The 23018-nt window shown below is 37.1% G+C and overlaps 1 protein-coding gene across 3 annotated transcripts in view; it reads right to left on the bottom strand.

The window, feature by feature from the left end:
• Window positions 1-23018, bottom strand: part of ZFAND3 (zinc finger AN1-type containing 3) — a 131068-nt gene that overhangs the window by 34214 nt on the left and 73836 nt on the right. For 2 of the 3 annotated variants that reach the window (XM_062490331.1, XM_062490332.1), the window contains 2 exons: window positions 10808-10984; window positions 102-167 (listed from right to left, as the gene is read on the bottom strand). In XM_062490331.1, coding sequence (XP_062346315.1) covers window positions 102-167; window positions 10808-10984 — 243 coding nt within the window. The remainder of the gene's footprint in view (window positions 1-101; window positions 168-10807; window positions 10985-23018) is intronic. The other variant, XM_062490334.1, reaches the window with a different exon arrangement.

Genomic DNA, 23018 nt, shown 5'->3' with positions numbered 1-23018 from the left:
TCATTTGGCGTTTGCCAGATACAGTTATTACTCTTTACTATTAAGCTATAACTGCTAAATATAATACAAAACCTAATTCCTTGATCCCACAAAACACATACCTGAGTCGCAAGATCTTTTGGTTGGTGTGGTTAACGAGGCATGAGCTGTACCTGTGCATGGCCCACCTGAAAACAGAGAAGATTGTATGTCTCAAAACACCACCTGTATTTAACATTTACAACCACATCAAGATTATACTTAGGAACAAGGAACACTTGTTTCTGGAGAGCACATATGGAAGTAGCCTTACTCTCAGTACTTCCTTCCCACATGAATCTGAATGTCTTGTGGTAAAAAAATAGATGAAAAGTTGGGGCAAAGTTACACTTCTAAAACAGACTTTATAAATATTTCAAGAGGCATTTTTAGGAAAATATACACTGTAATTGCAATGCAAGAAATGTATTTAAGTGACCCACAAGTAACACAAGGGACAAAGTGATCACTTCTCTGATATCAAACCTTGCTACTGCCTCCAGTGAGATAATGACTTTGCCTCTTATCTTGTTCTCATTATGTGTTCTAAGTGTGTCACAGGCATATGATAACAAGCTCTTTCCATGTTTAAGGTTTTTCAGCTCTGGACTCTTGCCCACTCATCTGGAATCTGCTTGGTAGTAAATTGCTCTCTGCCTTTTTTCTTAATATGCATCATCGTTGAGGAGTTCTCCAGAGATCTTGTTAAAATAGCAACCAATTGAATATACACAGTGACAGAGTAAAAATAAATAAATAAAAATAAACTCCATGCAGGGAAGCCAAGACAAATTGTCAGTAGCATTACCAATGGTAATAACACATCATAGCTTTGAAAATTGGATATTATAAATGGGAAGATGCTAGAGAGCCTGAAATTGAGTTAGACCTACTAGAGTTTGGCTATCAAAATACCAATAATCAAGTTTGCACTAAACTGCTGGCGATATAGTAATGCTTGCTGGCAATACGACAGAGCTTAGTATAACAGGATAACCTTTAACATTAAGTCTTCATGGACTGAAAAATACTAAAAAATATTTCCCCCCCCCCCCCCCCCCCCAAGTCTTTGCATATCTGGAAAGCAGCACTGTGACTGTAGCAATGTTTTTACCATTTTAAGTATTTTCAAGCCTGGCCTGTTAGTAAACTGTTTCTTTGTGCTTCAATCCAGGATGCTCTCCCTTGAATCTTTCCTTCATTTCTCCTTTTCACTAAGTTTCAGGTCTCAGGCAACTCTGCCCACCCTGAATTACTCATAGCATTGTAACATTAAAAAAAACAACTCTGCAGTTGAGGGGAAAAGATATGAGGAACTTACTTTGGTGCATTTGATTTCAATGAAGTTCACTTGGGAACAGAGTTTTACACTCTCAGTTTTCCAGAGAAGAACCAATAAGGCCTGCAGGCCAACACTGAGAGCACATATCAGGGCCTGGCCTGAGATTAAGCAAAGTATCAGGACATGGGAAACTACCAAACCTGACATAAGAAATTGCTATTTGTGACAGGCAACAGCATAAGCAGCTGGCAGATGTTACAGACAATATTGCAAGGCACACAAGGATTCTCCAGGCTGGTAAGGAGGGAGCTGGTGGAAATGGCTGAACTGCACAGGTAAGGGGAGGGGAGTGGTGGGGACCTGTCTGCAGAATTAAGTCTGCATATGAGAAGATACAAGCTTGCTTTTGCAGTGAGGAGGACTGAGAGTCCCAGGGTGAGTCCTTTCCTAGCCAAAAAATACAGCATCCTGGATGGATGGATGGATGGATGGATGGATGGATGGATGGATGGATGGATGGATGGATGGATGGAGCAAGCATCCTGGTATCACCAAAGTAGTGCTGCCTTCAAGCCTGACAGCACTGGCAAGCAACAACCTCTTCTCAACAACCAGAAACGGTCAAGTAAGCAGAAATAATTTTTACAGCACAATATTTTCATTTTTTTTATATTCTGGCCTAGAAAAAGTTATCTTGATCTATGTTAGTACTACTATTGCAAAAGGCTCAAAAATGCTTAGTGTAGGATTTGGTGCATTTGGGAAGAAAATCAATACTGAAACAGAATCCTTACCAAGTTTTCTAGTGAAACTTTCTACATATACAAACACCTACAGAGCAGGTCTGTTCAGTCAGTCTCTACTTTCAAACACCAAGTATTTGGCTTCAGTAGAGAATGTGTGTAAGCAATAAATTCAACAGGGTACAGAATTTCAATGAACTGACTTTAGATGCAGCTGCCTCTTAAAATGCAGCAGGCCTTCTGTAAATAATTTTAGTTACATTCTCCCAGTTTTCACTGAATAGACAGTGAGAGGCATCATCACTGTGGACTAACAAATAAGACTAATCCTTTCAATTATTGTAAAATAAATATTTACACTAGCTGATACTTTCAGCATCCAACCAAATATAAGAACTTTATTTCTCACTCTCTAAAGTACAGTAAGTTGGCATACATTCTGCACTTCCCTTTGTCAGAGTTTTTCTGTTATTTATTCTTCCCTCATTAGGTATGGCTTTCATACAGCTTTGATTTGTATAGCACAGCACCAGAGTTTCAATAAAGAGTATCTGGGGATTTGCATGCATGTACACTAGTGCCTAATAACCAGTGAAGGCAGCACATACTTTGCAGCATTTCCTTCTGCTACTCCTTTTGTTCCACCATTAAAAATGTCATGCATAATTCAGTACCGTGGGCTTGACTGTGCAGTTCTATGTGGAAGTCACAATGTGGAATCTTTTGGTATACATAACTGCTAATTCGGGCATCTTTGTAATTGAAAAAGGACAGTATATTTCTCACAGCTTTAATAAAAATTCTGTGTGTGAGAAAGAAAAGAGAAGTCATAACAATAGAACACCGGTCCATCTTGGCTGTTCACAAAGGTAGGCTTATAAATTCACATGATTTAGGATATATCTGGATCTGCAGTGCAAAAAAAGTAAATTTTTCAAGGTTATTTAACTGTGCTACATAAAACACTTCAGTGCACAGTGAAAGACCACACATGTCTAGCTTCTAACATAACACACAAGACTGTAGAGCTGTTTTTGCTCTGCACAAACAAGACATTAAAATGGAAGAACAGAAATATCTTTCTACTCTATATCCAATTAACAGATAACACAACAGCTTCTGCTTCTACTTTTTCCAGTGTGTGGTTTCTGGTATTTGCAACTTCTCTTTCAAACAAATGCAGCCACTGCCCAGGAATAACGTAACCCCAAGAGAAGATGATTATAAATGCAAAAATACTAAAAGCTACTGAAGAAATCCAAAGAATTGTGAGAATTCTGAGAATCCTCAAGTTTGCAAATTCAAACATAGAATTAATAAAGGACAAAACAAAATAACTCAAACCTTATAATATATTAATACAATAGGTCTTGTTAATGTAGTCATGTTTTTGGCTTCTGATATCCACAGCTTTCCATAACTTACTGTTAGCTGTACTCAAAATATATTGATTAGCAAAACAGATTCAAACCAAATTTGGATAATTATCCAAAGCAGTAGAATTTCATTTGTTGCTTATATTTGTATGGATACATTAATATTGCTATTATTTACTACTGTAGACTATTCTAAATTCTGTATGTTTAAACTGTCTTTTAGAATGCCCTTCTGCACTGTTCACCTCCCTTCCTGAGCTATGTTAACTGCTGTCAAGGAGTATTTCTCCTGAGGACATCCCTGAGTCAGGGCAACTTCTTGTTTTCCCTTCCTGAAGTTGTGAAGCGACTCCACACAGTCAGAGCTTCCCATCCAGGAAAAAAGTTCAATACTAGGGTGTGTAACCTCCCTCTTCTTGCTGTTTGAAGAAGCACTAAGTTTGAGTCCAGAGTACACACATGAGGTGGATTAGAACAGCACTCAGAAGCACATTCTGTGCAGAGAAAGAGATGCAGAATGGAGCTAAACTAGGCACACAAGTAAAAAGTCCAAATTACAGTAATTCATTGAAATTATTTCAGGTGCAAACCAGGTAATGCACAAACATGAAAAGTAAGTGAAGGAGCCTGAAGCTCAGTAACATTTGTTCACAGTAACATAAGGACAGAGGAACTCCTCCTTGAGCTTTTGGTAATGTGATGGTTCCTTCCCAGATAAGCCACACTGACCCCTTGAATGCAACAGGCTGGAAGAAGGTAATAAGTAAGAGCTGAATTTCCTTGGACAGCAGCATTCTAGTCAGGACAGGAACAATTTCCTGGCTATTTGCAATATAGGAAAGAACCCACCTTGAGAAACCTGTCCAAACCAGTAACTTAGTTGTACATTTCCTAAATTGGGAGAGACATAATCTAATTAATCTACACAATTGAGCCTGAAGACAGTCATTGATTACGAACACCAATACATAAACAAACAGGAACATAAGTCTCTAAAGTTCAGTCTGCACAGCCAGACTATGCTATCTTTAAGGAAAAAAGGCAAAAGAACTTTACAACACTTAAGAACTGCTTATTTCCTGCAGAATAGGCAAGATGCATGATCATCTAAATGATGTCATTATTACACATAGAAGAGGATTATATCACATAAAAATACTTACTTTTAAAAATCGAGTTTTACAAAACAGCCTGTAGGTGGATTTTTGTCTGCATGAAGCTTTTGGAGAAGGAAATGAAACCTGGGCTGCCTTGTTGCTGAATGGATGGTAAATTTAACAACTACAACGAAGTAAAGGGAGACAAGATTGATTCCACCTTCTTCCCTACTACTGTCTCACTTTGTTACCTGTTTTTCCTCAGTAATAGGAATCCTACTTTGTAGGTGTAAGTTGAACTGTAAAATGTGCTTTTGAAACCAGCAGTTAAATAACATTTTTATAAACAATTTTATTCAACCTCAAAAGCTGTGCAGCTCTAACCCACATTTTTCCAATGTGACTGTGTTTCTGTTTTGTGTTCCATGGGGTCCTTTTACTCTAATAAATTGAAATGTAGGATACACTGTCTACCCTGCAATGTGAAGTGACTATAAATCAGAATGAACAATTAACAGTAGTATAACATCCCTGGTCTTCATTATGTTTCAAAATTACCATGCCACAGACGTGGAAAGAAGTGCTCATTTCATAAATTGCTGTGCCAGGATCTTTGCTTGTTAGTAAACACGTATGTTCTTTATATGAAACTTAGACTGTATGGAATAGATGGAAATTTACAGAAAGATCTTCACTGAAGAAAAGCTGATGACACTGCTTATTCAGATTTCTAACTGCCTTTATGTCCTATACTGGCACCTAATACTGGTGGCATTTCTCAAAAGACAACTCAAACAGTCCACAACTCAATATGGTTTTACGTTTGAAAATATTCTTACAAATTTCCAGAAAGAAAGTGCTCACATTGATATTAAAATATACATATTCTGTAATAAACAATAAAAAAAATCAGACTGAAAGATGATCGAACTAAAAAATTGAGTTAGCTAATTTTAACACTATAAACAGTACCAAAGGAGTATTTGTAAATACCTTCTAATGAAAACAAGGCTAAAAATAAAAACATCCCAGACAATGTAAAACAAATTTCACTCTAATTTAATAAAAGCAAAAGCCTGAGAAAATAGCTTGTTCTTGTTCTGCGGCATACAAACCCAAAGATGCCTGTAACATCAAAAACCAGGCAGGTACACTTAATATCCTGTATTAGAGGTGTGTCCCCTCTTGCTTTAATACAAGACACAAAATTGACTACAATGAGAAAGAACACATGACAATCTTGTGAGTTGATAAAGAAAATTAGAATTATTCACCATCACGTGCAGCAGCAGATTTCTCAGTTATGTTTGGGTATAAGTTTAATTTAATACTGGCTCACGTAGGCTTCATTGTAGCCCAGTACAATTTTACCTGTTACTGCATTCTTTTGAATCAGAGAAAAACACAGAAACTGGTATGAGAATAAATCAGGTTAGCAACAAAGCAAATTACTTTCTACAACCATTTGTGACAAGCAAGAAAAAAAAAAGGCAGCTAGCTTGGTATGCTTATATATTTACTACTTACAGAAGTGGGTATGCATGTAACTTTCAGCCAGAGATGAGCCAGAAAACAAAGTTCCCCATTGACTGAATTAGGAAAAAATCAAATCAAACCAAACCAAAAACACAGCCCCCACTCCCCAGGAAAAAAAAACCCAAACAAATGAAGACAGGATATACAAAACTGACTCCTACTCTGCAATAAGCAGCTGAATTCTCAAAGGCATTTACAAAAGTATACGATGAATCACATCTAAGAACAGGTGTCATTTTAAAAATCACTCTCCTTAAAAAGCACAAACTGAAGTTAAGGATGTCATCATAATAACTCAAAATATGAATTATTTTCAGAGCATACATAGAAAAGTTGTCATCTAGGACTCTACTCATAAACCCAGGCAAAATACAAAAACCATGAAGTTGTTATAAATTGGTAGAAACCTTTTGCATAGTGTCAGAGAAAAGGCCGCTCAGCAAGAAAGAACCAAAGAAAGAATTCACTTGTTTATCCATTTTTCACAAAGTAATGTTGAAAAAAGACATATATTTTTATTTTATTCCAAAGAGAAAAAATACCATTACTTTCTGAGTGCTATGGCCTATATGGCTTTTTACACAGTCATGCTTCAACAAGCAATAAAACTCAAGAGTATAAACATCCAATAGGTGCAGTAGGAAAAACAATCTCTCACCTTTGTGCCAGATATCTTTTATACAAGCCTACTGCATCTTTGTGTCAGGACTAGTACATGTAATGTACATTAACTTGACTAAAATTAGTCCATAATTGGGGGTATTTCAGTGCTTCCACTGCACACAAATGCTTAATAAAATAAACAATGTTATAAAGCATTTTCTAACCTTATTTTGCAAATTCAGGTGTTCGAGACAAAGGTGTTTTACTTTTGATGTGCAATGGTCTAAATTCTGAAGGGTATACAGAAACTAGCTAAAATTTACAGAGATCCAGTCATGAAATACCTTTATATTTGTACATCTAAAATTCAGCCCACAGAGAGGTGGTCAGTGATCATCACCATCTTTCTGGGCTGAAATCTCCAGTGTATTTTCTGACTTTCACAGCGGTTGCTCAGATCTTTGTTTATCTTCTTATAAATTCTTCAACACAGGAATGAAGAGCATTTAACTGTTTTAGAAACAGCAGATATTCCTTTTGTCCTTTTTCAATTGTGGTTCTTGCTATTCAAGAAGGCCAAGAAAAGTTAAGCATACAATTAAAATAAAATCCTGTCAACCGAAGCTAAAAACTACTGAAATACCAAATCTGATCAAGCTGCCAGAGTCAGTGTTCTTCACATTGACATTTCTCCTGTCACATAACAACACAGTTAATTTCAGACCTGCACAGAACCGGCTTTAGCTCTGCTCATACAGTGACAGAAAAATGATGTGACAGCCCCAAAGAAAGCATTGAAGGCCTGAAACTAAGTAAAATTATTCCATGTGCAGTGTGACCTTTTCTCTACCAAAATACATAGAATCTTGCTTAATAAGCTGCTGTTCTTAAAAAAAAAAAAAAAAAAGAATGCTGGTGGCTGAAGGTAAGGACATAGGGAATTGAGGCCCACTGTCAAATTCATTTTTTCCTGTCTGCTAAAAATAATCAAAAACCTTGCCCACCCAATATGAAAAGGAAATCTTTGACAGAGCAACTGGCTGCTATAGTGACTGATGCTGAAATAAATACCATTAGAAGCTCCAAAATGAAAGGAGGAGATGGAAGGAAAAACGAGAACAGATGAAACTTATCTGCACATAAAGCAGCAGCAGAACTAAAGTTAGACTGATTTAACTATCAGTTAAGAAATGGATAAGTAAAATCCATGCAGCTCTAGACTAACTAGAGCTATACTAATATCAGTGTTACTCTTTGACTGCGATTTTCTTTCAGAAAATTTACTGCAACTGGTGAGACCTGAAGGTTTTGGATAGAAGCAGGCAACTCAAGAAGTATATGTGGAGGGGAAAAAAAATTCCACAGAATTCCCCCTCATCAATTTCAACAGCATTTAAAAAAATATCAGTGACTAGTAATATTTCATAAAAGATCAAACACATGTGAAAGAAGTGGAAAAAAAATAATACTAAAGTTGTGTCACTGTCTCTGGGTATAAATTAACACACTTTTGTTGACTGTAAATATTATTGAGAACTACTGGGTATAAATTTTTAACACATTTTCGTTGACTGTAAATATAATGCTGAAAAGTACCTTTCACCTGCAAGGGGGAGAGATTATTAGAAGGCACAGCAGCCATTGTGGTAGGTAACTTGTCAGAACTGAGGCTGGTGGGAGATGGAAAGTCACTGCAACCTGATTGTATATTTAAGACACTCAGGAATGCAAATGCAACTCCCACATAAAATAAAAACAATAACAAAAACCACAAAAATACTTGCACACTGTCAAACTGAACTCCTGCAAAATAGGCTTCAAGGAACTTTTCTCATATATAATTAATTCTGTGATAGAAAAGGAAACAGCTATTTCAAATCAAAAACTCTTTCACTTTTTCTGATACAAAGTATGAATCTTACCACATGGGATTTCTATGGTTTTCTCCAGTTGTTGTAGCATGAATGACTTTAATTGCCTACATGACTGCTGCAATTTTGTTCCCTCTTGTTTACCCTGTGAACTCAAGTACTGTGGCAAATGCCTTGATGCAAGACTGACTCTCCTCAAAATCTTGAAAGAAAAGAGAGGCGAGTGGAATGAAACATGAGGATCCTTCTTGATTAGATCAATTTTCCCACACTTGGATAGGGATTACTACAGTGATCCCACACAATTGATTTCTGGTGAATTACCACAATTCTCTTCAGAACAGAACACAGCTGTACATCATCACATGGCAGTGAAAAGTATCAGTCTTTGAAAACCAAAGCTGTATTAAGAGCAGTGCATGCTTTACAGAATATGCAGCAAAATAAATAAATATTGCACAGAAAAAGACACCCTCAAACTAAAATCAAAAAGACATTTAAGTCTGGGCATTCTTCATTAAAGGAAAGAACCTTACACAATGAGCTCATTATCCATCAGAAAATCTCCATCTGTATATAATTATTTCTGATAAATGATATTAAGCTTCATTAAAGAGGTAGTGGGGATGTGAGAGAAGGCAGAGCTGTAAATAAATCTCTCCACTGTATTTCACTTAAAAACATCCCAGCAGAAATTCAAAGAGAATTTTTGTAATAGGCTATATTTTCAAATCCTCTGCAGGCTGTGCTGCCTACTATCCATCACATTCAGTGTATGGTTACAAGCTCACAGCAATTCAGGGTGAAGGACACTATTTAATTTCTTTCTCATCCCTGTAATCACCTTCCCACTTAGCAAATCTTACTCAGTCACAACAGAAACGCTTTGTTATAACACAATTTCATTTCTACCTGAACAAATTTTCAGAAAAGCTGACCCAGTAAGCACTACAGAAGCACCCTGTGATACTGGTTAATAAGTGAGTGGGGTGCTGAAGTCCCCTGCACTATGAAGGCCCAAACATGCGGCTGAAGCATAATGTTTTCCTGAATTCTCCAGGAAACTCGTTTAAAAGCCTTGTTTTTACAGCAGGCTACAGGCTTCCCCCTTGAAGAAGCACTGAACAGAAGGAAGAGATGGAAGGGTGGCCAGCAGCAACTGTGTACACGAAGCAGAGGCAAGAGTTACACAGCAAGTTCAGTCTTATGACAAGAACTCGTCACAGAACATTCACATTTAACACTTGTGTTTCTGACAATATTCTCAAATACAGTTAGATAACAACATCAGTTTAAAAGCTGTACTTAAGTTAGTCTAATAAAGCACCACAACCCCAAAATTACATTTTATGCTTTGTCCAACATAAATACTTGGACAATTCAGCAAAACCATGCTATGCAAATAGTTAATACAACTGAAAGCAAGACATTTTAGTCCTAGTGCTTTGTCAACATTGTTATTTCCAGCAGTTGCCTAAACGTTCAAGAACCAGAGTAGGTTGCAAATTTTCTACTGAAAAGCAAGCATTTTCTTGCAATGTGTAGATCTATCCACTAGCCACAACCTAAGGTAATCTCAGCTCAAGGGGGTTTCTCTCCACAGAGCATCTTCTAAAATAAATCTACAACTTGAAAAAAATGAAGCTACAAATTAGACATTGAAGCTTAGGTTGTAAAATGCAGATTTTGAAACTCAATATATTAGATGCAAGATGAGCTTTATACAGAGGTTTAGAATAAATTAAAAGTCAATTTTATCTCGCTGTGTTTGCTAGGCATTCTAACTTACCTTCAGGGAGAATTTTTGCCTGACCATTCAATAAAGACAAAAGATAGGTCATGAAAGAATAGATACATTACCACATGAAACAAGTTATATGCAAGTAGCAGTCTAGACAAACATTACAGTCAGTGTTATGTGCAACTACAGTCATTAAAGAACATGTTTAAAAGTCAAATTTCATAAGATACTGGTGTTGATGCTAGAATATACATATGAATTTACCATTAATGTGAGGAGTTTCGCACAAATTCCTTCCCACACATCAAATGGCTTACATATACATGAAATACAATACATCAAATGTAAAGTTAGTTAAAAACTCCTATTTGCTCTTCTGTTAAAGCCATCAATGTCTATTTTGTGAATAGCTTCTAAACCCTTCCCTTCACCCCAAAAGCCAGGCCATTAACTCCCAGAGGGAGTCAATGAAACATAAACCTGAGAACAAAGCAAAATGTTTATGCCTCCTTTGCTTTCACTTAGGGCTGGTGCACTTACATTCCTCTTTGCTCGGTGAAGTTACATTCAGTTCTGTCAAAAGTTGCTGGTTGGAGTTAGCGGCCTGCGTGGTTAGAGAGGTATTGCTGTTGTCACTGTTCGTTTCCCCAGAGAACAAATCTGACTGGCTGCTTGTGCTGGGAGTAGAGTCATCGTCTGGCTGTTTCTTCTGGAAATCTATCAAAACCAAGATTTCATATGTCATCACGCTTGCTTAGTCTAATAATCAAATTTTATGCAAAAACCCCCATGTAACAAAAATAAGCTCAAAACACTGCCAGAGGTATCATCACTTTGATAAACACAAACAGTGTCCTTCGAATTTTTACTTCAGATTTAAAATATCATAGGAGTTATTTGTTGGAGAAAAAATATTTTCAGAATTTCACAAAGGTCTTGTTTTGTCAGCCATCCAAGAGCATTCAAAGCTTACCACAGCACATGGTATAGTTTTTAAAAGGGTTTACACAAAGCATACACAGAAACATAAAGGGAGCAAACATCCAGTGAGGGAAGAACCAAAGCATGTAATACGGCACCATGGGAAAGTTATACCTTCACTGCCATTATATAAAATTCCATCAGTAACAGTTTTGAGAAAGCCAGTGTAGACAGCTACAGTTCCAGGTTAACATGGGGAGCTGGTGAGGGACTGCTTCTGCATCATTGGTTTGACAGGCATTTGGGGGAGAATGTGTGGGAAGATGTGGGGGGAAGGTTGGGACGTTTCCTCCTTCCTTCACTTACTCCAACACTGGTATTAAAAGTTGAGCACTGATCTAAGAGCAGAGTTAGGTATGGAAGATAAATCACTAAATACATCAGAGATGTATACAAACAATTTCGCTTCAAACTTTTCTTTTTTTTTTTTACCAGCAAATGTCAAGTCACACTTGTCTCCAAACTTCCCCCACAGTCCAAATCCCATGTGTTTGACAAATGTCACCCTCTGGCTTACCTTGCCTCAAAACCAGATGCAGGTTTGAGGGCAAATATTTTCAAGTGCAAATTGCCATTGAAAGCTTCTTCTCCAATCTGCAGTCCTGATATATCACTGATTATAGCATTACTCTACCAGCTACACTACTGAAATTCAGTCTGGCACACTATGACTCTGGGAAGCACACCTGTCAACCAAGTGAATTTTGGTTTGTTTAGCATTTGGTTCTCTCACCTCTTCCTTGTAAAGACAAAGAGACAGCTGAAGATGAAGTGCACCACCACTTGGTATCTAAGTACATTTTTTCTAAATTACATACAAGAGAAAAATTTATTCAATACACAAATACATAGATAAATCAATATTTGTTTGCTCATTATTATGTCATGACAGAGAAGAAAACAGAGCAATCTATAAATATTTGCAGATGATGATGTGTTAGAAACACAGGTTGCCAACATGAGTCACTAAGAGTGAGAAGTACTACAGTCAAACAGTCCCTAAATGCTGATTTAGCATTTTAAGTGATTTGCCAGAAAAAGTAATCCTTAGCTTCTGCTGTGGAAGAGTCAGCCAGAAGTCCAGATAGGAGAGAAGCAAGCTCAAAGCCAGGGAGGAGGAGGGGGAGGAGGGAGGTGGCAGACAGGAAATCATCCACCTCCACAATACAGCTCTGAAAAAACAGTGGGAAATTTTTTGTCAGGGTATGAGTTACAGGACTCAGGAAGATGTTCTACTCAGGCCTCACTAACTATCAACAAAGTTTAACCCAAAGTGGGTCTCTGGATTTTATTTGTGTGTTTGTACAATCAAGAAGGCTTCAGACGCTTTTCTGCACCAGCCACAATCAGGCAGCTGCGGCAATTTTAACAGTTCAGAGCGGCAACAGCAGCAGCAAAATCCACCATGGCAGTGAAATGCTCTTTGCCTCCATGAACTCATGACCTCCTGCTCAGAACTAACTTTTACTCAGACTGCAAATCAATTAACTTTCAAAAAAGTTTTAGCCTGCTCAGTTGAGTGGAACCCAAGAACACCTCCTGGCCCTGTTCTAACCCCTTCTTCATTACAGACAAGAGTACTTGAGAAAAGCCTTAAGACTGATGATCCCAAGCACTCAAAACAAGAACTGTAACTGAAGCTGCCTTGTATTTTGTCCATGTATTGGGGATGGCATTTGGCTTCTGCCAACCAGGACTCTCATTAACACGACTTGCAGATCACCTTGCTTTCCCTGCAAGCACCATAAAAGTTGGCAGTATTTCCAGGAGAGCTGTGCCTGAATAAATCCAGTTAAGCCTTAACTGCTTAACAAATAAAACAAAAATACACACATGATACACGCAAGACCCTGGCAAGTTTTGAAAGGTAAGCTTTATTCTGATTAAAATCAGAATGTGATTCTGTTGACATAACAATGACCTCGCCCAATAATCTCAACAAAAAAAACCAGAACAAGAGTTGGCAAGACATTAATCACCATTTGCAGAAGTTCCTATTTAATTGGAAAGGCACAAAAAGCACTTTTTTCCCCCCCGAGACTTTCACTATAGTAGCAAAATCTGTGCCAAAACGCACAAGAGTGACCAAAAGTCCGTGAAACGTACACTGCCCTTTCCTAGTTAATGAAATGCATCTTTAAAAACACAAACCTTCTTTATTTGTCAGAAAAGATGTTTTCTTTTTCCTCTTGACACTCCCTTTCTCCACTGCCTTCAGGTTTGGTGGTTTTGCTTTTGGGGGCTTTTTGGGGTGGCTGTGATGGGTGGCTTTTTTTTTGTTAAACTGCAAAGTATCCCATTGTTAACTATATGGTTGAGTCAGCATCAAAATAAGACATGCAAATTTGCTCCTTCCTGCAAATATGAGGAAACAGTAGATGGAAAGATCTACCAATAAAATGCATTAAATGTATTCAATAAACTATTACTGTATGGTAGAGAAGCATCTAGGAATAAGCAGCTGTCAGTCTTCAAGCTCCAGAATCCTTTTGCTTTGTTGAGTTCAAGGGTTACACACCTAGTATCTCAAATAGTTGAGCAAGAACAGAATATCTCAGAGCTCTCATACACTGAAATTAAGAGGGATTTTTTTTTTGTTGCTTAGTGTTTCTTTATAAACAAAACAACCACTATGTGAATAGACAGACATGATACAAACACTTCATATTTTATATATACAAAGAATTCTAATAGCTTAGACTAAAGGAAGGCAAGAAGCGCCATTTGCTTCCAGACTTGAGGTAACAAGTTCTCTTCCAGGACTGTCTTCTGCCATGTAAAATCACACCTTCTGCACAGCCCTGAAACTTTCAAGCTCAGTTGTCCAGTTAATGCTACCAGGTTAAGGTGAACAACCTGCAAGAGCCCATCCTCTCAGCATGTTCATTTCACTCATTGCCTCAAGAATATTTAGGACATCAAACCCCTTCCACCACCTAAAATACTTGATTCTGTGACACAATAAATCAGTCCAAATTCCAGGACCTAGCCTTCTTTAGCCATCAATATCCAATGAAATATCTTTAGAAAATCTTGAGTTCTCAACTTTTGCTTAACAAAGGGCTCTGTGACTCAGCAGGAAACAACCCTTCACAGCTTCTGGTATGAAGATTATCAGCATGTCACAAAGCATTTCTTCTGCAAAAGACAGGCAAAATGCCAAAGTATTAGATGAAATTACTTAATACTAAGCCAGATGGTTTCCTCACTTGCACTCCTGCTATGGTGTAAGAAATCATGCCATCTCCCAAAATCTCCTTTTGGGTTAAGAGTCTAAGTTACAAACAATTCCTATTCTCTGACCTGTAACAGATCTTTCATTAAAAAGAAAAGTTAATTCAAATATATTATGGAAGAGGTGTCTGAGTAAACAGCATGCTAAGGGGAGAAAACCAGAGTCTTTAAAGTAATTATTTTAACTGATAGGAAATATTACACTTCCTTACTCTTCAATTTTACAGTTCCCGAAACATAGCAATGTAAACTAGCAAAAAGGTTATTTGGAGAGTGTTAGCGTCTTTGAGTGCATTAAATGCATAATCTGCATGTTTTTTTTATGCCCAGGGCAACTTGCTCTTTTATAGAGCATAAATTAATGTGTTGGTATAACATCAAATGTCTCCAGTCCATTAGCATCCCAATGTTCACAACAGACATAGTGTAGGCTACTCAGAAAACACTTCCACAATTAAAATAAACTGCTTTCTGAGAGTACTCTATGGGCAGTAACACAAATGTTATGATATTGAAACTGCTACTGTGAAATCTTTAACTTATGGCCTTTCTTTTTTTTTTCTTTTCTTCATGTGTGTATTCACAGAACTGAGAACAGAGGAACTGTTCACATATGGCCAGGGAATAGTACTGAAAGTCCTAAAGATTTTATTTACTAATTGAGAACTCTTCACCAACTTAGGCATTTCAAGTGTCATTCATACATAACTACTTTTTGAATAATAAATTAAGGTGAGATGGATAAAACCTCCACTTTCAGTACATACTTGAATGCAATCTAGAGCTCCAATAATGGTCTGGCAATAAAACTCCACTTGGAAAGGGAAGTTTTAGCTTTTTTCTTTTTAAATAACACACAGATAGAAAGATGCATTAGCCCTCTTGGAGAATAAACACAGCTATCTGGCTATTAGGGGAGTGCACCATAGAATACGCACAAACATTTGCATTAAGAGGTGACAAATAAAGTCATAAAAAGGAATCAGAGGTATGTATTAATTATAGTAAAATATATTTATAAGTATATAAATGAAATATATTAGACAGGAAAGTACAAAATTACAGTTGCAGTACATCTTATATGAGCTATCAGCAGATCTCATTGCTTGCACAGTACAAAGTACTGAAGGAATTAAACAGTAAAAATACTAGAAAGGTGATTTTCTGTAAAACAACTTTACTTAAGAGTTATGAGCATATATGATATAGGAAAGCTATTCAGCTCTTATGGGTTTATTAATAAATACAACATTTTCTCTTTTTTCAGCATTTCTTCTTCATGAAGAAAAACTGAAATGAGTTCTTTATGCTAAGTTAGCTTTTATGATTGCTGTACTTTTTAAAATTACAACATATGATTAAGTTTCAAATAACACTGAGCTTTGCATATTGCATATACTGAGTTTTTCATAAGGATTTCACTGTCTTTTCAAATAAGCAGAGAAGTATTACAAAGGCAAAATAAAAAATATGCATCTTCAAGGGTGGCAAAGAGTGAGACAACACAGCTGCAATTACATGCATTTATCACTAAGGAATAATGACCAAGCTATACAACACTGCCTTATTTGTAAAGCTTATTCAATGTATCAATATTTTGTGGATTTAGCTTGGTGGGGGGTTTTGCTGAAGGGTTTTTGGTTGTTTTGGTTGCTTGTGTTTTTGAGGGGTGGAAAGTCAGGGGGCTCTCCCCAGGAAGTCTGATGATGATGTGTTTTGAGCTGGTTTTGTCTCCAAAAAGACATTCCTTGCCTGAAGATGACATTCCATAATAATCCTTATTTCCCTTGGCTCAATACAATGATTCTTCCCCAAAGCTACATAGAAAGCTCTAGATTTGACTAACAGATTTTGCCTATTATTTAGCAAGAAAATTCATGAATAGCTAATAAGCAAAGACTATCAAGACAACAAGCATAACTGTTACGGATGACCTTCAACTTAAGATCCAGGTCATTATTATATATGCAGACATATTTTTAAGGAAGGAAAATGCAGGTTTGTACAAGAGAGTCTACAGCAACTATATTAACCAGGCTTGTAACACATTGCATGACAGACATGAAAAAAATTGCCATTTTTACAGCATATGATCCCACCATTTCCAAAGCAGTTGTGAAATCCTAAATTGATGAAATAGGAATTTCATTATAATCGAGAAAGTATCCCTTGAGAGCGGCTTCCCCACAGAACAAATACTCCTTGCTCTGCCTGATAATGACAGTTTGCTTACTGTAGCTATTTCAGTACAGACCAGGAACAAGGTCACCGAAAGCTTCTGTACCCTGGTGTCACATTTCCCATTCTTACGTAAAGTGGCAGGCTTACATTATTTCAACTAAAATTTCACTCTTCCAGAAAACTCACCAACATAAAAAAGAATAAATATTATTGACTGTTACAGGATCCAAAACGCTGAAGCCATGAAGAGCAAACTCCTATTTTAACAATCCACTTTAAATTTCCTGTTAGAGAATCCCTACAGTCCACAGTCAGCATTCATACTTTTATTTATTATGGAGCACGTACAATGAGAAAGCTCTACTCGAAGGTACTGGTAACACTGCAAAACCTAAAACCAGTGAGGGGCTATCTTATACAGCACCTGCATCTGGTAAAAACAAGGACATGAAGACAATTTAATAACCAACTAACTGACATTCTATCGATTCTTGGATCTGTATCAAAAGATATTGGTAATAGAGTAAAACATGACATTTAAGTAACTGAGGAACACAAAGCAACCACTCCATCATGACTACCATAAAGAATTTATTTTTCAATGATATGTGGAGTGGGTATTCATTAGGAAGGACATATACCACAGTGGACAAGTAGTAAGACACCAACTGAATGGGCAGCTTGCTGAGGACTCTTACATGCTCCTCTGCTAAAGATGGAAATCACAGTAATTTTACCAACTCCAAGAAACAAGACAAGAAACTCCACTACTTAAGAGCCAGGAAAAGTAAAATCCTGCAGCCATTTGAAGATCCCTCTGGTACTTAAGAAGAACAAGCATTTATGATCTGAGGGTAATACAGTAGAGATATAACAATTAAATATGGGGGAAAAAAATTAAAAGTACCTGGGGAAAACATCTAAGCAGCTGTCATCTGTAGAATTTGCTAAGACAACTTGGAAAGTGTGTGACGTAACAACAGATGAGACAATTCTAGAAAATGCTCAGAAGTATAAGCATAAAACTGACGAAGAGCAGCGGACAACCCATAAAAAATGCACCTCTCTTATTCCCCTAAATTTTGGTATGTATATCACTAGAATTCTTTCAGTATTAGTATCTCTTTATGGAACTAAACAGACTAGTAAATGTACAAGTTTGAACTATATTCAGTGATGAGACATCAAAATTTATGCTCCTAAAGTGGGAGAAACATTCGTTCTGATGGAGGAAACTGACCCATAAACCAAGAACTTTGCAACAGCAGCGAGTCCTAATAAACAAACTAATGAAGTGAACTTCTCAAGGTGTGTTTATAATAAATGAGAGATCTTGAAAATGGGAGATCTTGAAAATGGGATTGTTAACTGACAGAGCTGAATGACAACTCATATTTATTCTGGACACATAGCAAATATTATTTTAATAAAAGAACTGTTTCAATTAGCTTTTCTTATACTGGAGCTATCTTTCAAGTCACCTTCCCATGCCCTTTCCAGTATCTAGAGAGAATCTTCCCATTTCAGGACATGTGTCTATTATTTTTAAATTAATTCCTCCAGTCTAATTCATGTGATTCCAATTAACGTGTACATTTGCTTAATTTTCTGTCAATAATAGTCACATTTATGGTCCAAGCATTCCCAAATGTTTGACTGTGCCATAAATTGACAGAATTTTCCCAAGGGACAGAAGGCCTCTGCAGTAGATTAAACCTTGCTTAGTAGTAAACCACTTACCAGCTCCCTCTCCCTTATCTTCAGTTAAGACACCTTAACTACCAATACTGAAACTCTTAAAACATATCCCAGAATCACTTGTTTGCCAGATTCTTTCCCTTTGAACAGCCCAGAGGCTGCTCTGGAAGAAGAAAGAGAGCAGGTCTCATTTCCTGGCCTCACTTCCCCAGAGCCAACCAAATGCTTTGAAACATATGTCTGTAAGGAAGACTTAGTATTTTCCCACTATTTAGGTTTTACCACCAAAGCAATGAATGGTGAAGTATAAGGGCTAATCTTCCCACTCTTCTCAACCTTACAGCAACCTGATGCTGCTTCTTGTAATACACATCTGCCTTTCATAAGAAGTAGCTACAGGAAACCTAGAGAGGAAGTTCCCAGTCTGACAGTCCTCAGCTGTTGGGGCAACAGCTTTGCAATGGTTAGAGCTTATAAGAGCAACCCGTAACTTCAACAATCTACAATAATATGAAGAAAACTAAAGTAATGTTTTATCATACAAGTGAGAACACTCTCTGAAGTCTCATCTGATACCGTTCTGCCTTAGCCTCAAGCTCCAGAGCTTTTTAACTATGGAAAGAATCCAGAAGCTTAAGCGAGCAGCTGTAGTCTCCCACTTACCATCCCCTCCATCACATTCTAAAATAATATAGAAATGCTGCAGAGTAGTGTTAAACCTGCCAGCAACAACAGCAAAAACCCAACCAACAAACAAACAACAAAAAAGCAAGAGCTCAAGGACAAAGAAAAGATGATTTAGGTTTATAAATCCCAAAGCTCCAGCACTGAGAACTCTCCCTAGCTGTGTTTGCCACAAACCACAGCGTTACAATAAATTCTGACTATGGAACATCATGGCTCAGAAACCAAATCTATACTTCAGCACACCATGCTTATTCTCAGTAAAGTTTAAACATACATATTTCTTTTCCAGTCCTTTAGGAACAAAAGTATCAGACACAGACATTGAATGCTTACATAAAATAAACATTGCTTAAGCCTCTTTGTGAGCAACGAAACATGATGAAGTTTTGAGATGATAAATGTTTCCTTATTTCTTATCAAAATTGTCTCTTAGAAGAAGACATTGAATGTAAGTCAAAGTCAACATCCATTTTCATTATTAGCCAATTGTTCCCAAAGAAAAAAGCTGGAACACATCTCAACATTTGAAATTGGTACAAAATGGCTGCAAAAAACGTCATCTATTGAGTTAATATCTGAAGTTCATGGATTTTTAAGTGGGTTTTTTCTCCTTACACATGCTGATTATTTTGATATTGATGCTTCCTTTAATGCAAAGAAACCAGAGAAGTGTAAGAAAGAAAAAGGAATGGAAAAACTGCTCTCCTCAGAATGTTGCATTCCTGTCCCCCCAGTGGAAAACACAGATAAATACACTTCTCCTCAATTCACCTTATTTTTATTTAACAAAGACATGAGAACTTAAAGCATCCCTTATGAAGTGATCCTTCTGCCTGTCAGTGCTGGAGGATCATTGCTGAGATTGCCTAAAACACCCACTCCTGTCTATGTGTGTATCTCCATATTAAGACAAAGTGCAATAAAAAAGAGGTGTAAGAAAAAATCAATCCTTTTTCTTCTCATATCCATGGTTTGTCCTTTGATGTGATCTGACTTCCTGTGCTATCACTTCCAAGTTAACGCAGATTAATGGAAAGATCTCCTTTCACAGTGGTGTTTCCAGAGTTATGTCTTGCAAACGGTTATTTGGTATAATAGGTGTGGAATCCCTTAAAAGGGTATCTTCAGCAGCAAAGCATAAACCTTCAAACCAGAGCACTGATGTGCTGACCTTGGCCAATGCATTAATTAAATACTGGAAATGCTGGGATCCTGCACACAAAAACATGCTTCTGTAGCCAGTCCTCCACATCCAAAGTTTCATTTCTCTGAGTTTAATGGTGTCACAGTTACGGAATTAGGACTCCTACTCATGGAAGCATCCCAGATTTTTTGCTTTTCAACTGGAGCTTTGGAGAAGATTTACAAGGTTTCACAGGTTCTTCTATTAATGACATACAAAAAAAAAAGCTAAAAGTGTTTTGAGTGCTCAGCCTGGATAGGGAGGATAAGAGCAGTTTTCACTATGCTATGAAAGAAAAACAGGAAAGGAAAACAAAGATCAAAAATGTCATTCTCACACATTCTGCTAGTTTGCTACACTTTCTGAAGTGTAATGAGCATGAAAAGCATGGAACTAAAATATGCCTTCAAGAAGTATTTTAAAGCATTCTTGTTATGCCTAAACAGAGGTAGAAATAACAATTCTACAGCCTCTTTGGGACCTCACATGCCTGATTGATAGATTGAACCCATCCCTGAACCACTTATTAAAAGACAAAACCTTTGAAATAATCTGTTTGTTGGCAATAATACCCTACAAGATAACCTGTTAACAGTAACCCTTTTCCTCCAGTTAGGGTGGTTAATCGTGTTTCAAGTACAAGTAATTACAGACATTACTTCGGAAGCTAACTGAGGACTGGCACATAAAATTCAGACCAAGCAGCCAAATATGAATAAACCAAGAGATTAATTAAATTTTCAGAACGAGCCAAATGATTGCTAGAAGCAATGAGCTGTTCCATGCATACTGTTTTGATTAGCTGCTTAAAGCACCAACATCCATAGAGCCTATTCCTACAGCCCAGCAAAAATGGCAAAATGCAAATGATCCCAGCAGCAAGAGGGGAGAAGACAGCACGACCTGACAGACTCGAGAGTAAAAGGGGGTCAAGCAGCCTAAACCTCCCCCATCATACCTAAAGAGGTACAGGGGCAGGAAAATATGTATGCAATTCAATCATCTTTTCAAAAAGTTCCCCTAGCTCTTCAGTAGCAGTGGCATTCCCCGCCATGAAGGTTCCAGTTCACTGTGTGACAGAGCAGTCTGAACAGTAATATCTACCACCAGAGGGAAGTGTTCTATTAGGCTGCATTTTCCAAAACCTTCCTTCCCTACACATCGATTTCGATTCAAATCATCTTCGGCAGAGAAAAAGCTTATTTCTGTAAAGACACTTTGAAGAGTCTCTTTTTATGTATATCAATTTTAGAATAAGTACTGCTATGGCAAATTTGATTATTTAACAGAAGCAACTTGGTAACTAAATCCATCCTTTCCATCTCAATCAACAAAAACCTTGCTCTTGATCCTCTTTCTGACACACAAAACAAAGGCAGTAGAAATGCTCATTCTCTGTATGACTGGGGACCATTACAATTTTTTTTTTTCAAAACAGAAATTACTTCTACTTTCTTCAATGAGGAGGGAGGGGGAAAAAACCAAAAAATCAAAAAGAGAAAAAAGGAAAAAAAAAAAAAAGTGAAGTCGCACCCACCTTGATGTGCAGCGCATCACTGAACTTGAAAAATAAATTCAACAGGAGAAACAGAGATATAGTTGCAGAAGCAAGACTGATGTAATTTTATCTTTGGTAAATACACAGTTATAAATCTCTGAGAACAACCAGTACTGTAGTTTTCCAAGAGACAAGGAAGTAGTACCAACAATGTCTAACTGCAAGAATTTCACTCTGGTAGAAGTTTGAGAGGACTGAGGCAGACACCTCTGGAAGAACAAAAAACATTCAGAGTGCCTACAACTAGCAAAAAAACCTACTACAATATACAGTGCCTAAATGGCTCTCTTGAAATACCCACTTCTGACTACAGTGAGCAACTCAGCTATGCATGGAAAAAAAAAAAATCTCACAAGCCTGCCATCTTGCTTACAATGATTTCTCCTGTTCTGCCTAAGTAATAAAAACAAACCCCCTGCTTGGGAAAAAAAAGAAGACAGGAGTTGTATGTTTCCTACAGAGCTGAACAGGTAATACCTGCAACACTCAAACCAGCACATAGAAATGCAGATGAAAAACAGAGAACAAGGATTTCCTGTATCACTTCAAATACAGGATACACCAAATGCCAGTCTTCAGGAGAAATCTGCAATCCACTGCATTGACTATTTCTAATTAAAGTCTGCAAGTGCTTCAATATATGAACACTAGATGGTAACTTTTATCAGGACAATCTCCAGTGTTAAATCTGATCTTGCTGGAGAAGCAGAAATATACCTAAGAGTAACAATGGAGCAAAGTTTTACCCATTAAGGGATTTTGCTTGGAAACAGTGACAGTAAATCTAACTTGTAATGCTCTGTGACTGGTGTTCCAGTGTTTGTCCTCATCTAAAATACTGTAAAGGTAGCATTTCAATCCTGCCTAAATTGTCTGTACATTAAAATATCTGAGGCAAACAACTTCCAAAGTTACTGTTCTTAAGAATAGATTTTACTCTCATAATCATATACTAGGACCATAGTGACATATATAACACCAGATACATTTTAATGCCTATATATAATATGAACTTCAACAAAAATATACTTAGCACAGGTAAAAATGAAAGAATAAGAATTTTTCTTCTACATGGGACAGGAGCAATGGAACCATTAATTTTATTCATACTATGGGCTTGGATTATCTCCAGAAACACTGGTTACATACACAAAATTATGCTTTATATGTTTATTCAAATAAAAAATAGGCTGTACTAGATATTCTGGAACACAACATCAGGAAACATC

This window comes from Cinclus cinclus, chromosome 3 (genome assembly GCF_963662255.1).
Source record: "Cinclus cinclus chromosome 3, bCinCin1.1, whole genome shotgun sequence".
Classification (NCBI taxonomy): Eukaryota; Metazoa; Chordata; class Aves; order Passeriformes; family Cinclidae; genus Cinclus; species Cinclus cinclus.
This window is presented reverse-complemented; position numbering and strand designations above follow the sequence as displayed.